This window comes from Myxocyprinus asiaticus, chromosome 19, assembly GCF_019703515.2.
Source record: "Myxocyprinus asiaticus isolate MX2 ecotype Aquarium Trade chromosome 19, UBuf_Myxa_2, whole genome shotgun sequence".
NCBI classification, from domain to species: Eukaryota; Metazoa; Chordata; class Actinopteri; order Cypriniformes; family Catostomidae; genus Myxocyprinus; species Myxocyprinus asiaticus.
In genome coordinates this window covers 3,012,844-3,030,183 of record NC_059362.1, presented here as the reverse complement: position 1 = coordinate 3,030,183, position 17,340 = coordinate 3,012,844, and the positions used below count along the sequence as shown (strand labels likewise).

At 41.8% G+C, this 17,340-nt stretch overlaps 1 protein-coding gene across 1 annotated transcript in view; it reads left to right on the top strand.

Annotated features, from left to right (window-relative positions):
- The window catches only part of lama2 (laminin, alpha 2), a 455,317-nt gene that overhangs the window by 80,256 nt on the left and 357,721 nt on the right, over positions 1 to 17,340 (top strand). The window contains exon 2 of the mRNA XM_051644922.1: positions 15,544 to 15,714. Coding sequence (XP_051500882.1) covers positions 15,544 to 15,714 — 171 coding nt within the window. The remainder of the gene's footprint in view (positions 1 to 15,543; positions 15,715 to 17,340) is intronic.

The window sequence follows — 17,340 nt, the reverse complement described above, 5'->3', positions numbered from 1 at the left end:
TTACGCAAGTAACATGGACATTATACAAATGCAGATATCTCCTGACCTCTACATGCAAGCGCTATTGACGTGCACATCCACTGTTGTTGTTTCTACATTCGTCTCTTGTTGTTTAGCAGCGATTGCATTTTCTTCTAGTGCTTCTTCATTGCAGCACTTGCTCAATTGTGAGTTTTGCCACCTTGTGGACCTACTAATTAGTGCAAATGATTCCAGATGCATGTGCATACTGCACCTTCAGAGTACGCATGCTTAGAAAAATCGGGCCACACGCATTCAGTGCTCGAGCACTCTGCTGATGACGGAAATGCAAACTTTGCCCCTGAATTTCTGCTAAAACAGTAATGACTCTTCCTAATTTATCTTTAATTTGTTTGAGACATTTGAATTGTAGATGTTTATTTATCAATATAATGTACCCCCTGCTCTTACTTGAGCCAGCACTAAAGAACATGTCCACCCCATATCTTTCCAAATTTTTCAGCTTCCTGCGGGGAAAGATGCATTTCTTGAAGAAACACTATTTCATATTTCTTACGCTTAAGAAAAGAAATAACCTTCCTTCTTTTTATGTGGTGCTCCAACCCATTCACATTCCACGTGGAGAGAGTCAATCCACTCATATTAACATCTGACATTTTGACATATTAGAAAAAATTAATTGTGTGTCAAAAACAAGATTATAAAGACCACATTCCCCATTAGTGCAACAATCAAACCCCGAACTTCCCCCAGAACCAAACAAACAGAAAAAAGAAAAACGTGCTCATTAACTCCGCGCACGACAGCGCCAACCGGTGTCCATCATTCTAAACTCAAACAGTCCATGTACGCCTATGAGAGTCCCTGCGACAACTTTGCCATTGGATTGCTCAAGTCCAGTGCTTCTGCACAAATTTTGTGAGGCAAAATTACATAACAGAAAATACTTTATAAAACAAACTTCAGCCAATAGGCAGAATAAACATTAAGAACATGTAGATTCATTCACAGAACTGTCTCGGAGGTGTATTCCTCCACAAAAAAAGCTCCAATCTCTAGCGGAACCAGCACAAAAAAATAAAAATAAAAAATAAATAAATAAATAAAAAAATTCTATATATAAATCCGTACAGTTTCCTCGGACAGTCAACGAGTGTACAGAGAGCTGGCTGCTCATGAGTGCAGCAGATGACTTAATCCTTCCAGTGTCCTAGAAAAATACTCCACAAAACAATCTCCAGCCAATAGGAGGCATAAGCACAAAGAACGAGCAGATTCATCCACAACTGTCCTGAAGGAGTGTTATTCCACAAAACAAACTCCAGCCGCTTGGCGGAACCAGCACAAAAAGAAACAAAACAGGCATCCCGGTTCCTCGGACGGTCAAGAGTATATTGAGCGAGTCAAGTTCACTCAGAGGCCACATAAGAAACACACAATGACTTCCTCAGTCCATCAACCCCATAAAAGACACTGTCCATTGTGGGCATGTAGATATCCTGCAGCCATACCCAGCATCCATTCCCAATCTGGTCGGGAACTTCAGTGTAAAAGCGATCCTTCGTCAATGCAAAAGTTTCTTGAAGGAGTGTTATTCCACAAAACAAACTCCAGCCACTAAGCGGAACCAACACAAAAAGAAACAAAAATGGCACACAGCTTTCTCAGACAGTCAAGAATAAGTACAGTGAGTCAGTCCACTCAGGGGCCACATGAGAAACACCAAATGGCTTACTCACTCCAATGTTTTTATGAAGGACAGTGCTTGCTTGGGACATGTCATTCTCAGCTTGGCCGGGAACATAAGTGCAAAAGTGATCTTCCGTTGATGTAAGAGTTTATTGCATTCCTTGAAATGATCACATTTCTCTCTTGTTGAATTCACAAAGTCTGGGAAAAGGAAAATGCTGTGATTCTTCCAAAAAAGCTTTCCTTTGCTCCTCGCCTTGCGCAACTCAAGATCTTTATCGGATGATCTGAGAAATTTGGCCAGAATTTATCGAGGCCTGTCTCCCTCAGCGGATCTGCGAGCCGGGATTCTTTGAGCTCGCTCGATTTCCAGCTTGTGGCCTGTTATGTCAAGCAGACTCGGGAAGAGCTCATCTAGGAATTTCACTATATCTCAACCTTCCTCATGCTCAGGAATTCCAACAATTCGGACGTTAATTCGCCTACTGCGGTTCTCCAAATCCTCAATTTTTTCAAAAACGCATTCCACATCCATCTTGGTCGCCAGCGGATTAGCAGCTAATTCCATCTCCGATGACTCCAGATAATCGATCCGTTTCTCAACGTCCTACAATCTTGTAACCAACTCAGAGAATTTAGTTTCCATCGCAGTAATCGATCGACATATTACAGCGAGATCCTCCAAGTCAGCAACAAATTTTGTCAGCATCACAGACATGCTCGCCAGTTGCTGTTGGATTTCTCCCACCTGATTGGCTCTTTTTTATCCATCTGTTGGGAGTTCCAATTTTTCCCATACATTTTAATAGAAGTGGGCAATCTCTGCTAAATAGTCTCTGGCCACACCCAGCAGAGTTTAGGTCCATCCCTAATCAAACACACCTGCACAAGATAATTAAGGTCTTTTACAGGCAGTTGTGTTTGGAATTAAACTCAGGACTGTGGCCCTCCAGTCGAAAAGCTCTAGAGGGCTTTGGTTTTTAAATAGCCCCTATTATTCTTCTTGGGATTTTACCTTTCCTTTAGTGTGTAATATAGCTGTTTGTACATGTAAATGGTCTGCAAAGTTACAAAGCACGAAGTCCACGCCAAAGAGAGTTACTCTCTCCCACAGAAAACACTGCTCCTGAACTGCCTGAAACACCTGGTTTGCAGTCCAGCCATTACTTCCTTGATATAGCTACGTCACTATGTAACACATTTGCATAATGCCCACCTAAGGGCTACTTTGGCCCACCCTCAAACAAAGGTAGTTATAGCCGAGGCCAGGATGAGTTGGGTTAGTGTTGTCGCCATGTCAAGAAGACGCTGTTTTTTTCACTGCAAAAGCAAAACCCCTTTGTATGGACTTCCAAAGGCCTCAGCAGTACAACCACAACAATAACAAAATTGTCGATCACAAGAGTGTTCATCAGTGGTAAAATTAGGAGGTTTACTTATAATTACAAGCTGTAATGTTACGGTAGTACATGGCTAACTTGCTCACTAACTCTCTAATACACCTGGTAATGTCCAACCGGGAGTAAGCATCTGTTCTCCATTCATAGCTCTGGCGACAAAAGTTCAGCTACACCCATTCCAGCAAAAGATGACTAACTTAGATGCAGTACATGTCTTTCACTTGAAGCTTTGTTAGGTTCACAATAATCAACAGTGTACTTCATCCCGAGTTACACTACCGTTGTTGCCGTGATGTAGAGAAATTACACAAAATAAAAACTTACCACTGCGAAACATCCTGCTCAAAATGGTTTGGGACGATCAGTTTGTTCTTCCAAACTTTCATTATCAGACTTGGGCTCTAACTGTATGGCAAAACCGACACCATTGTTACCGTAGTTTCAATAGTGTTTACAGATGCTCAGGAGGCCTCGGGAGCAGAAACTCGGTTATGGTAAGGGCCGTTAAATTTCCGACACACACTCTAAGTGGTTGACCAATCACAACAGACTGGGCCAGCTGACCAATCAGAGCAGACTTTAAAGAGACAGGAGCTAAAACTGAGCATTTCAGACAGAGGGTGAAAAGAGGTGCTGCAGCAATGTACAGTATGAGAAAAAAATTGTTTTTTGAATATTAAAGCATGTAAACTTATTCTAGTAGACCCCCAAAATAAAATTATGAACCTGCAAATGAGCATAATATGGGCTCTTTAATAAGTTGTAAATTATAAATAACAAATAAATTCAAAATGTTTCATACTGTAAATAGGTAGCCTACTGTTGACAAGTTCATTACTGATATAAGATATTATAATTGCGGCCTTGATTAAGTCTCTTTGCTCAAGTAGCTGCAAGGGGAATGTCTCTGAATTTGTGTGCCTTAAATCAGGGGTTTTCAAACTGTGGTACACCAACATTTTCAGAGAGACATTCCACTGCCAGAGTTTTAACCCTTAAATGCATGTTTTGCCAAATATTATTAACTATACATACCTTAGGTCTTTAGCAACCTGGCACATATATCTATCACAAAATGCCCAGATAGTGTAAAATATTAAAAGCATTTTCAAGACAATTAGAATATAATAGAATGGAATATATTATAGTTTGATGTTTTATTTTTTATATATCAAAGAGATGCAACAAATGATAGAACAGGATTTATTACTTCTACATTGACATTTTATGAGACGCAACTGGCTGTCAAACACATATTGACAACTTACAGAATTTCAGTAGTACACACAAATGTCAATAGTAGACATCATTGACATCATACTGTTCATGTGTTACACTTGCTATAGTTTCTTCCATGTTGGGTCTTCATCAAATAGCAATGTCAAATATAGCTGTAAGCAGCAATTACTGGGCCAAGCACCTAAATGGCAAGCATTGCACAGCATTAACCACAACCCAAAGTTCACATATGACATTAACAGCAAACACACACCACTTTACACATCACCTCAGGATGGATTTGAACCTATGATTGTTCATTCAGTTGGTCACCACACATTCCACTGCACCACAGAGCCACAACAGCGACAGTCACCAAAGGGACATACCAAGCATAGAGCAATCACAGCGACTCATCATAGTCACCATAATCAACTTTGTATTCATGTAACTTTACAACAAAATGAAAATCAAAATTTGATTGGAGAAAAGCCCAGCAACCATTTAGTAAACACAATGCAAAGATCTCCGTAACAACAATTTATAACTGCATGGTTTGTTGAGGTTTGAACCCAAAAGCCTTGGAACTATAAAACAGAGCTTTACCACACTGAGTCACTCAGCTGACATGTTAGGCTGATGGCAAAGAGACATTTCAAGGTTAGAGTCAGTACACAAATGATGATCTTTTGGACTATTGGTGGCACTGTCTCAGAACTGCTCAGATATCCTTAGGACATGATTTTTATGATGCATAAAATTTTTCGGCCACACTATATCAGGTGGCCTTAACTACTATGTACTAACATTAAATACATACAAGACTATGTATTTACTGTGTAACTACATGTTGTTCTGCAAAATTCCCACATTTGCTGCTACTGAGGTTGAGGTACGGGTAGGTTTAGGAGTAAGGGTAGGGTTAGAGTTAGGTTTTGGGTAAGGGTTGTGTTAGGGGTAAAGTTAACAGTGTAACTACAAATGTAATGAAATGCAATTACTTAAATATAATTACAATGCAACATGTATGTACATAATAAGTACATTGTATCAAATGGTTAAGTACATAGTAGTTAAGGCCACCTATTATAAAGTGGGTCATTTTTTTTTTTAAATCTGACAATGCTTTTAAAATATATATAACTTTAAAAAAAATTAAATGTGGTGGAGGGACAGTATGGCTGACAAATTGGTATCGTTGAAATCTGCATGATCTACGGAATCCACAGACACCAACCCCATGATTTTAGGACATACAGTTCAAAAGTTACAGGCAGAAAATAAAAATAAAATAAAAAATAAAACATAAAGTGGGTCCAGATTTTCTTTTAAATATGACAATGCTTTTAAAAATAATGTGGCAGAGGGACAGTATGGCTGACATTAGAAAAAGTAATGACAAACGGTTCAAATCTTACAGGCAAAAATATATATTTTTTTTACATATTTTGAACTATAGGTGACGCTGTCTCCAAACTTTGCATGTACCCGTTGATCATGGTCCTGGTGAAGCATACCAAGTTTAGTTTCAATAGGACAAATTGTTGCCGAGATACAGCCTCACATCCAGTTTTACATCGACCTCGTTAACTTTTCGCTGCCATAACTTTTAAACAAAGGTGAAAATAAAAATTATTTACTATCATTTCTGTGCAGCTTGGTCTAGAGATTATTTTGAGCCATTGTTTGGACAAATCAGACAAAGTTTGAAGGACTTGAAATGTTCAAACTGTAAACCTTATTATCCAAAATGCCAGCTACTGTAATGGGCGGCATCATAATGTATGGGGGTTCATTTGAATCATCAAGTGGAGAGTAATCAGACAAAAAATAATCTGTTTTCACGGCCACCCTGTTAAATATGTGTTTGCGTAATTTTTCAACAAAGTCGAAAATCTAAATTCGGTACATTCATTCTATGCGGCTCAGTCTGGAGAATTATTTGACCCATTGTTTAGGAAATCGAGGCACAACTCTGTTAGTCACCAAAGGGCCATACCAAGCTTAGAGCAACACAGCCAAGCATAGCACTCATCATAATCAACTTCGTTTTCATGTAACTTTTCAACAAGGATAAAAATGTTAATTTGCTTTGATAAGCACCAACATGGAAACCACTGCACGACCCAAAGAGCACATATGACACACAGAGCAAACACACACAACATTTCAAGCTGTCTAAGGATGGATTTGAACCTATGCCTTTTCATTCCACAAGTCAATGTTCTATCCACTGTACCACAAAGGGTGGTAACCAAAGGGACATATCAAGCGGAGAATGAATCACTGCCAAGCACAACAGTTACCATGATCAACTTCGTATTCATATAACTTTTCAACAGAGATTAAAATCAGAATTTGATTGTGGAAAACACCAGCAACCCAGTAAGCACAATACAAAATCGCCAGAACTACTGAAATTTCTACTTTATGACTTGCAGAGGCAGGGATCGAACCATCGAGTTAGCACAAGTGTGGGTTATCTTTTGAACTATAGGTGGCAACGTCTCCAGACTACTCAGTTATCTTCAGGACATAATGTCAATGATGCATACCAAATTTCTTTTAAATCTGACAATGCTTTTAAAAGATATGTCACTTTTTAATAAAATTCACTTTGGCTGAGGGACAGTATGGTTGATATGAGAAAATTTGGTATTGTTGAAATCCTCATGTTCCACAGAATCCATAGATGACCCATAGGTGGCACTGTCTCCAGATTTTGCATGCATCCTCAGGTCATGGTCCTGATGAAGCATACTGAGTTTAGTTTTGTTACGACAAGCTATTGCAGAGATGTAGCCTTACATCCATTTTTACTTCGACCTCGTTAACTTTGTGTAAATGCAGCTTTTCAACTGAGGTGAAAATCAAAATTCCGTATCTGTGCGGCTTGGTCTGGAGATTATTTTGAGGCATTGTTTTGGCAAATCAGACGAAATTTCAAGAAAGAGTAGCAAAAAAATTATAAACGACAGAATTCAAGATGGTGGCCACTGTAATAGGTGGAGTTTTAATGTATGGGGTTCATTGGAATCATGGGGAGGAGTGTAATCAGATGCAAAAATAATTGTATTCTAGGATAAATGGTTCACAAGACATGCACTAAAGAAAAGTGAATTTTTGACATGGTGGTGGTGCTATAGAGTATGTCCTAGAGATCCCAAATTTGGTATGGGGCTATTCATGACCACCTCAATCAGTGTGCCACATTTCATCATTTTCCTATGTACGGTTCATAGGGCTGCCATTGACTCCCAGCCAGAATAATAATAATAATAATAATACTAACAGATACAATAGGTGCCACAGCACCTTTTTTTTTTTCCTCCCCTTTTTGGCATGCCCAATTCCCAATGCACTCTAAGTCCTCATGGTGGCATAGTGACTTGCCTCAATCCAGGTGGCAGAGGACAAATCTCAGTTGCCTCTGTGTCTGAGACAGTCAATCTGTGCATCTTATCATGTGGCTTGTTGAGCATGTTACCATGGAGACCTAGTGCATGTGGAGGCTCACACTATTCTCCACAGTATCCACACACAACTCACCACATGCCCTACTGAGAGTGAGAACCACATTATAGCAACCATGAGGATGTTAACCCAATGTGACTCTACCCACCCTAGCAACTGGGCCAAATGGTTGCTTAGAAAGCCTGACTGGAGTCACTCAGCACACCCTGGATTTGAACTTGTGACTCCAGGTGTGGTAGTCAGCGTCTTTACTTGCTGAGCTATCCAGGCCCCTGAACAAATGTATTTTTATAAATTCACATTTACCATGATTTAAAAATGCTGTAAAAATATATTGTTCATTGTTAGTTCATGATACCTAATGCATCAACTAATGTTAACAAATAGAACCCTATTGTAAAGTGTTACCATACATGCTTACGGTATACTGATAATTCACCATTGTTGCACATTAAATTGTCATGATATAGTTGTCCTTTTTATGAATATAGTACTAATTTGTCTTGTAATATACAAATAAACAGATATCCTGTAATGGTAAACTTATATAGATAGATATGATATAATCATAAAATATTATGGAAGTACGAATATATATTGCGACACTACAACATAGGTTATATAACGGGGGTTACTAACGACCCTATACACTTTTGGCAATGAGCATTTAGAAAAAAGCATTTTTATTGTTGCATTATTCCTAAGATAAAGGGTTAAGGAATACCAAAGAGGTGCGGGCATTACTAAAGGGGGTGGAATAAGGTCCCGGGTCACTAAAGACCCGAGGTATGCATTTAAGGGTTAAACAATATGAAAAAAACAAACAAAACTGAAATGGCTGCAGTTTCAAAATACTCTGAGCTGGAAATATCTCTAATGTTTCTTAGGAACATCTTGTTGTTGTGCTCTTCAAATGTTTCCCATTTTGAACATAATACCCATTTGGTTCTGGACATTCCAGAGCCAGCTGCTGACCTATGATGTGTTTGAATGTAGGACAGTGTGAAAAGACTTTTAAATCCTCACAGTTAAACTGCAGCACTAGCGTCTAGAGGATTGACTGTACATGATCTCTGTGAAAGTCAGAGAAATTAACCTTGCTTTTGTCCAACTTAAACATCTTTCAGTCCCTGAGAACACGTTGAGAACATCTGGCCGAGCAGCTGACAGTGATTTCATGAGATCAAGCACTCTGTTCTTTGATCCAGACCAGCTCTGCTCTCTCTCTCATGTTTTGTGTAGTATATTTGTGCACTTCACAAATCACAACATTTAATACATATTATATAGAAAAATCACATACTGTATACACAAAAGTGGGCAAAATACACATGTACAAACTCTGTTTAGTATTACTGGTCATAGTATTACTAGCATACTGGCTACTGTATAATGTATACTAAATATCACCCACTATTTAAAAAAAATAGTGTGTTAAATAGTATTACACAACAATAAACATAAAAAAAAAATAGTATGCAATGTTGTAGTCACATTATGTTTAATTCTTTGGGTGGTTTCATCTAGTTATCGTCATTGAAATAAAAACTATTATTTTGCTATTTTAATCAAGTTTCGTGTAAAAACGTTTCGGTTACGTACGTAACCTCGGTTCCCTGAGACGAAGGGAATGAGACATTGCATAGTTACGCATATGGGAGTGCCTTCATACACGACCTAGTTGAAACCTCTCTACAATAACGCCAATATTCTAATATTGGCTATGGTGTTTGAGCCCCGTCTGTTTTGTCGCGAAACTGTCCGCTATAGAAACAGGTGCACAAACACCATTTCCTCAGGTGCAGTCTTGTTGGACGGTGACCGACATGAGCATGCCGCAGTGAGTGATCCTCGTGATGGCCAGGAGGAGAGTACTCATAATGAATATATGAACTATAGTCATATAGTATGAATTAACTCCTTATGATCCCAGTCAGGAAGGGAGTATATCTATAATGAAAGTGCTTGCAACTTTATAGTAAATTATAACGGCCTGACTGCAGGCGGTTGTGCAAATGATGGGGAGCCCATACTTAAAGGGAAGGGCATAAGTATATATATATATTTGGCTAATGCATAGCAAGTGCTCTTAACAGAGAGGATGTGAAAAAAAGAGACGTTATGTTTAGGTTGTAAAACCTTGCGAATGTGTCTTGAGAGGACCATCCTGCTGCAAAAAATATATGTCCATGCCCATGAGGAGGCCATTCCTCTAGTTGAGTGTGCTTTAACACCAATTGGGCAAGTCTTACCCTGCGACTCATAAGCCGGGGTAATTGCATCGACAATCCAGTGAGAGAGCCTTTGCTTGGAGATGGACATTCCTTTTGTGCATCCTCCATAGCATATAAAGAGCTGATCAGACAGTCTGAACTGGCAAGTATGCTCAACATATGCATGTAGTGCCCGTACAGGTCATAACAATGCAATGATTGTTCCTCATCTGAATTAAATGGAGGAGGGAAGAAGACCTGAAGGTGAACCACCTGCGCTTTGACGGGTGTGGTTAGGACCTTGGGTACATTGCCTTTCCTGGGTATGACAGTGGCTCTTGAAAGACCGGTGCCAAACTCCAGACATGAATTGTCAACTGATAGTGAATGCAGGTCACAGACCCATTTTACTGAGGCCAGAGCCAGCGTTAGTGCGATCTTAACAGAGAGTATGCGCAGTTCAACAGAGTCCAAAGGCTCGAAGGGGGGCCCTGCGAGAGCTTTTGGGACTAAAGTTAAGTCCCAAGTCAGGACTGTTGCCAGCTGAGGTGGGTTTAATCGTCTTGCTCCTTTAAGGAACTTTATGATTGAATCATGCTTGCCTATAGAGGCGCCGGCTTCATGTGTGTGATACGCAGATATAGTTGCCACATACACTTTGAGCATTGACGGGATGAGTCCTGCGACAAATCGCTCTTGAAGAAATATTAGAATTTCATGTATGGGGCAGTTTACTGGGTCCTTGCCATGTAAGAGACACCAATCAGTGAACACCTTCCATTTTAGTACGTAGAGGCATCTCATGGACGGTGCTCCTGCTTGTAAAATGGTGTTCATGACTGAACGCATCAGTTCTGGTGTGTGTAGTGCACCCCGTTCAGAGGCCACACATGCAGGTTCCACAGCTGGGACTGGAGATGCCAGATTGTGCCTCGCGCCTGAGGGGAGATCCCTCCTCAGTGGTATGGTGAGCAAGCTGTACAGCATCTCTATCATATCCGGAAACCATGGCTGGTTGTGCCATTTTGGCGCAACTAATAGAACTGTTTCCTTGTCCTCTCGGACTTTGCATATGACAGAGTGAATAAGGCATACCGGGGGAAATTTATATTTGTGTTTCGCCGGCCATTTGTGTGCCATTGCATCCATTACCAGTGTGGCTTGGGACTTCGAATAACAGAGAGGACAGTGAGCATTCTCCACTGAGGCAAACAGATCGATTTCTGCTTTGCTGAATATTTCCCAAATCCTCAGTACAGTTTGAGGATGAAGTCTCCATTCGCCCAGTATCTCAACAGTGGCAGTGAATGAATTCTGCCTTGGCTGTTTATATATGCCACAACTGTCATGCTGTCTGAGCAAACCAGGACATGAAAGCTCGCTATTTCTGACTGAAAGCGTTTAAGGCTAGAATTACAGCCGATAGCTCTAAGCGGTTGATGTGCCACGCTTTATTCGCACCTGTCCAGGTGCCGAAAGTCGGGTGTCCATCGCACACCGGCCCCCAACCTGTGTTGGAAGCATCCGTGGTCACCACTTTCCACCTGACAACTTGGGACTTTGAGTACCAGAGGGGACAGTGGGTATTCTCCACTGAGGCAAATAGATTGATTTCTGCTTTGCCAGATATTTCCCAAATCCTCAATACAGTTTGAGGGTGAAGTCTCCTAAATTCCGCCTTGGCGGTTTATATATGCCACAACTGTCATGTTGTCTGAACGAACCAGGACATGACAGTTTGATATTTCTGATTGAAAAGCCTTTAAGGCTAGTAATACAGCTGATAGCTTTAGGCACTGCGTGACAACTTGCCCCAGCATGACACCTCGCTGGTAAAACGCAGGAGCTGTCCGTGGTGCTAAAGCAGCTATACAGCGGCAGGATATAGTGATGCGCATGCGCCCTTGGTGCCAAGCACGTCGTGGCACACGGCGCTTCAGCAGCTCTGAAGAGGTCTCATGTGTAAGAAACCTAATGCCGCTGCCACAAATCCCAATGCTTTCTGAAACAGTTTCAGTGGAAGTGTTCTCCCCTGTTTGAACTGAGGCAGACACTGCAGAATGGCTGAAGCTGTAAGTCTCTGTGCTGGCATAACAGAGCCTCTGATTGAGCCAGTAAAAGCCAATCGTTGAGATAGTTCAAGATGCATACGCCCCTCAGTCTCAGAGGAGCGAGAACTGCATCGATGCACTTCGTGAATGTGCGAGGAGACAGAGACAGTCCGAAGGGCAGGACTTTGAATTGATACGCTGTTCCCTCGAATGCGAATCTCAAAAACATCCTGTGATGTCGTGCAATTTGGATATGAAAGTACACATCCTTCAGATCTATCGATGCAAACCAGTCGTGTGGGCGTACATGCGATAAGATCTGTTTCTGAGTAATCATTTTGAATGGGCGCTTTATAAGTGTGCAATTTAAATGTCTCAGATCCAGGATTGGCCGAAGCCCGCCGTCTTTCTTTGGAACAAGAAAATAACGGCTGTAAAACCCTTTTTGTGCTTGACAATTTGGCACAATCTCTATTGCATTTTTCACAATGAGATTTTGTATTTCGGCTCGTAACACTGGTGCGTCTTCGGACAAGACCGTGGAAGACAGAACGCCGTTGAAACAGGGTGGCCGGTGTGTAAAATTGGATCGTATAACCATGTTCGATCGTTTTTGCACCCATTCTGAAATACCCGTTAGGGCTCGCCACGCATCCGCGTAACGGGACAGAGAGCAATTTGGTTTGCTCACTGTATGATATGATACGACGCTCACTATAGGGAAGCGGTTGCGCATAATGTGTGTGCTTTGAAGAGGAAAAAGGGGCTCTTTATCGAGAATGTGTGAGCATCTCGTGCATTTGCAACGAATACTGTATTCTTTTTTGCACTTATTGCATTTTGAACAATATTGTGAACAACAATATTCCTTTCCCGACAAACAATAGTGGAGAGATGGTGAACAGTGTTTTGTGTCTCCAATCAAGCCTTTTTTGGAGTAACTGCGGACTCTACTTTCCGCTTCAAAGGGTTGTGCCCGTCAGGAGCGCTTTTGCTGCACGTGCTGATACACAGGTGCCGGTGAGGCAGCAGGTATGGGGCTCTCAGTCGGGCGCTGGCTCAAAACAGAGTGAGGGCGAACCGGCTGTGATATACTCCGTTTGGGCATAAAGTGTCTCATAGCCTGTGACTGCTGCTGAATTGCGACATAACGCTCAGCAAATATGTTCACAGAGCCGCCAAAGAGGCCGGCTGGAGACACTGGAACATCCAACAGAGTGGCCTTTTCCTTATCACTCATTTCTGTGAGGGTCAGCCATATACGTCGATCCAGAACTGCCAGGTTGACCATGCGCTGTGACTTTCGTGGTATGCAGCGCTAAATCTGTAGCGGTGCGGAGCTCTTTGAATATATCTGGATCGAAGCCATGCTCGTCCATTTGCCTGAGGAGTTTTGCTTGAAATTCCTGGTGCACCGCCGTTGTGTGGAGTGCTGATCCAGCTTGTTCTGCTGCTGAGTAAGCTTTTCCCGCCCGTGCAAACGTTTGTCGACACGGTTTGGAAGAATGTATGAGGCGTGATTTCCACACTCTGTTACCCGCTGGGCAGAGGTGTGCCGCTTTAATAACCGTTTTCTTCCCCGTGATCCACATTAAAGAGGATGGCGTCACTGCACGAGCGCACCATATAAGGTTGCTTGCAAGGACTTGGATAGTTCATTATGAACTTCGGGGAAGAATTTGCGGGACGCTGCTGTTTGACGGCGTCCGGACTGCTGGAACCATTCATCGAGGCGAGACTGTTCAGGTTCCTGTGGGGGAGACCACTCAGGGTGAAGCTCTTCGACTGCCCTTGTAAGGATGCGGAGCATCTCCCTCACTGGGGGGAGGGGTGGCAGCATCATCCACTGACCACTCGCCTGATGCAGCGAGAGACGTGACGTCGTCATTATCATCCCCAGCTTCAGAACTGCTGCACGAGACGAGGCCACCCGCTCTTTCAGAAGGCCGGATCTCATCTCACACATAGCGTATCGGAAAACATGCACTTCTGAGAGACTGAGGGGCTCGCAGGGCGTGTGCCGCCACAATGACCACCTCAAAGTCATCCTGCTTGACCTCGCGGCCCCGCCGTGCCTCCTCGTGTGAATCCTCGGGTATCACAGAAGAGGTGGGTGGGAGGGCTTGTGAGGCTGAATCATCCCTCAGAATGAGGGTGATTCACGAGCGAAGCATCTTGAGACTCATGCACTCACAGTGAGGGCAGTCTGTCTCCATGAGAGCTGACTCTGCGTGGGCACAGCCCAGACAGAAAACGCAGCTCACATGTTTGTCTGATGGCGGGATGTGCCTCTCGCTCAAGGAACACTTACGAAACGACATCTTTAAAAAGACGCGAACACATAAGTGACTCTTTTATAAATATATATTTATATTTATATCACACAGTATACAATATACCATATACAATTGCTTGGTAAGGATACACAAACCCTGCCGAAGTGCTGCGGATAATCAGGATGCTGAGGCCCGTTCACCAGCGAAGCATCAATTGGCGAGGCGATGTGATGTTCGCCGGAGCACTGCAGGGGAGCGGAAGTTTTCCTGCGAAGATTCCACCCTCTGACTCATGTATATCGACGGCGAAGGTAGAGGTCTTCTAGACAAGAGATGATCACTGTCTTGAAGGAAGAAATTCTGAGGAAATGGTGTTTGTGCACCTGTTTTTATAGCGGACAGTTTCGCGCCAAAACAGGCGGGGCTCAAACACCATAGCCAATATTAGAATATTGGCGTTATTGTAGAGAGGTTTCAACTAGGTCGTGTATGAAGGCACTCCCATATGCATAACTACGCATTGTCAAGAATACTAAGTCGTAAGGGAACTTTACTCATACACTCCTCCGTCTGTCACTTTTTGGCAAATGTAGTAGAAAATCAAAGCTTTGCATACAAAAAAGTACATAATATGCGAAATGTACATAGTACATACTGCAGAAACAGTAAGGGGCGAATTCACTAAACAGTTGCACCACTTCTGCATGTTGTATTTCAGCACAGAATCAATCAATGGCACTCCTTTCTGCACAAACATGTCTTGTTTCTATGTTTATTAGGCTTATTATATATTGCACTTCATTCACAAAAATTGCCAGGCTCAATTTACATCACACCATTTTGCTTTCTGAGTTTGGTTGTCAGTGAGATGTTTGAAGTCTAGATGATTTATCATAACTTTCCATTTGGTGCATTGCCAAATAACACTAATTTACATGAAAGACTACTTTTGAAATTATCTTTTAAATTAATTTCTGATTTATAATATAATATGCTTTAAAGGGACATTTAGAAGCTTCTTGATATAATGTATAAAAGGCATAAAATATTGTCCTCTTTGCAACTTATCCTGGCCAAGCACTGCCTGCTTAAACATGCAAAGCAACCAATCACAGTTTTGTTTGGGCCTGTAGGGGCAGGTTTATCTGTAATATAATATGCTACAATAATATTCTGAACCCTCACTAGCACTGATCAGTTGTCTTTGCAAGAGCTTAAGTAGTGTCTTCTGTGTGTGCAGGTCTTTTCCCAGCAGTGTTGAACCTGGCCTCCATGGCAGAGATCACAGCCAATGCCACATGTGGAGAAACAGGACCAGAGATGTACTGCAAACTCGTGGAGCACGTACCAGGACAGCCTGTCAAAAACCCTCAGTGCAGGACCTGTAACCTGAAGAGTGAACATGATTATGGTAAAGTACACACACTGTTTGGCTCTTATTCTGTGCACAATCCATTTGATATGCTCTCATCAAAGACCATTTCTGGTCATAAAACCCTGCATTCCAAAATCACTGCACATGTGCATGGCTACACATGATGTAAAAATGCTGGGACAGACTTCACTCACATGTGCATGGAAGTCTGGACATGTAATCCGTGTGTAAACTCCATTTAGTTCTCAGGCCTTTAAACTTATTTAGAGAATTTAATTTATTAATAGTGAATCATTTGAGTCTGATCTTTTTAATTAATCAGTTAACCTGTTTACAAAACCAATCAGGGTTGCGTTTCCCAAAAGCATTGTTATCCAGCTATGATTGCAAGTTACATCATTACCAACATAGTTCAACGATTTGGTGTTTCCCCAAACCATGGTTCTATTGAACATTCACAAACAGCATTGCAATGTTGTGTGGTAGGAACTACAGCTCTCCAGTTGTGGTTAGAAGCAGTTTCATTTTAATTTGTGGTGTTGACGTCATTTGAGATTACTACTGTATATCGTTCATTATGTATATATATATATATATTTTATTTTGTCAAGAGTTTTGACCCGTTCACATGCACTAAAAAAAAAGCTCATTCTGGGGTTTTTGCAAAAATACGAACACCGCTTTCCGTACACCAATTAAGGGATTAAGAGAAAGCAATTTAACACAGCTAGGTTTCTGCCGGAGAATGTGGCTTATTTGGCCATATAGCTAATTTATACTTACTGGCTAACAGGCTTGCTTAGTTCGCCTACAAATAATGAGGAAATGCAGTGACCTTCTTGTTCTGCCAATCTGTTAGTTTGGTAATATTTCTCCTGATCACATTCATCTCTGAAATTCTTGACCTTGGAGAACGTCCTGGTTACTTTCGTAACCTCCGTTTCCTGATGGAGGGAACGAGACATTGTGTCGATGTAGTGACACTAGGGGTCACTCTTGGGAGCCCTAAACACCTCTGATCTTTGAAAAAAGGCCAATGGGAATTGGCAAGTGGAATTTGCATGCCACTCCCCCGGACATACGGGTATAAAAGGAGCTGATATGCAACCACTCATTCAGGTCTTGTGCTGAGGAGTCGAGACAAGGTCCCGTCCATTTCAGCGGGTAGTTCAGCACTGTGGCAAGAAGGACACAACGTCTCGTTCCCTCCATCAGGGAACGGAGGTTACGAAAGTAACCAGGACGTTCCCTGTCTGTCACTCACTCGACGTTGTGTCGATGTAGTGACACTGGGGGTCCCTATCATTGATCTAAAAAATATAACTGGATCGCTCATAGAATTCTAAACTGCCAGCAGTAGGTGAAGCCACCGGAAGTGTTCTGGCAGCCATCTTACTATTCCCTACCGACAGAGGGCATCGACCGTCAAAAGACGAAACTCTCAATATGACCCGATGTGCGGCGTTTAACCGCAAAACAACACTCACTAAAGGATGTGGCAAAAGTGCCCACAGGTTGTAATTTATACAGACTATGTACCTATCAAGCACAAATGAGTCATTATCCCAATGTAGAGTGGGCATAACGATCATAATCTTTAATAATCAACAGTAAAAATACAACATCAAAGTGTATAAATTACCCCTTTTTAAAGCAAAAGTA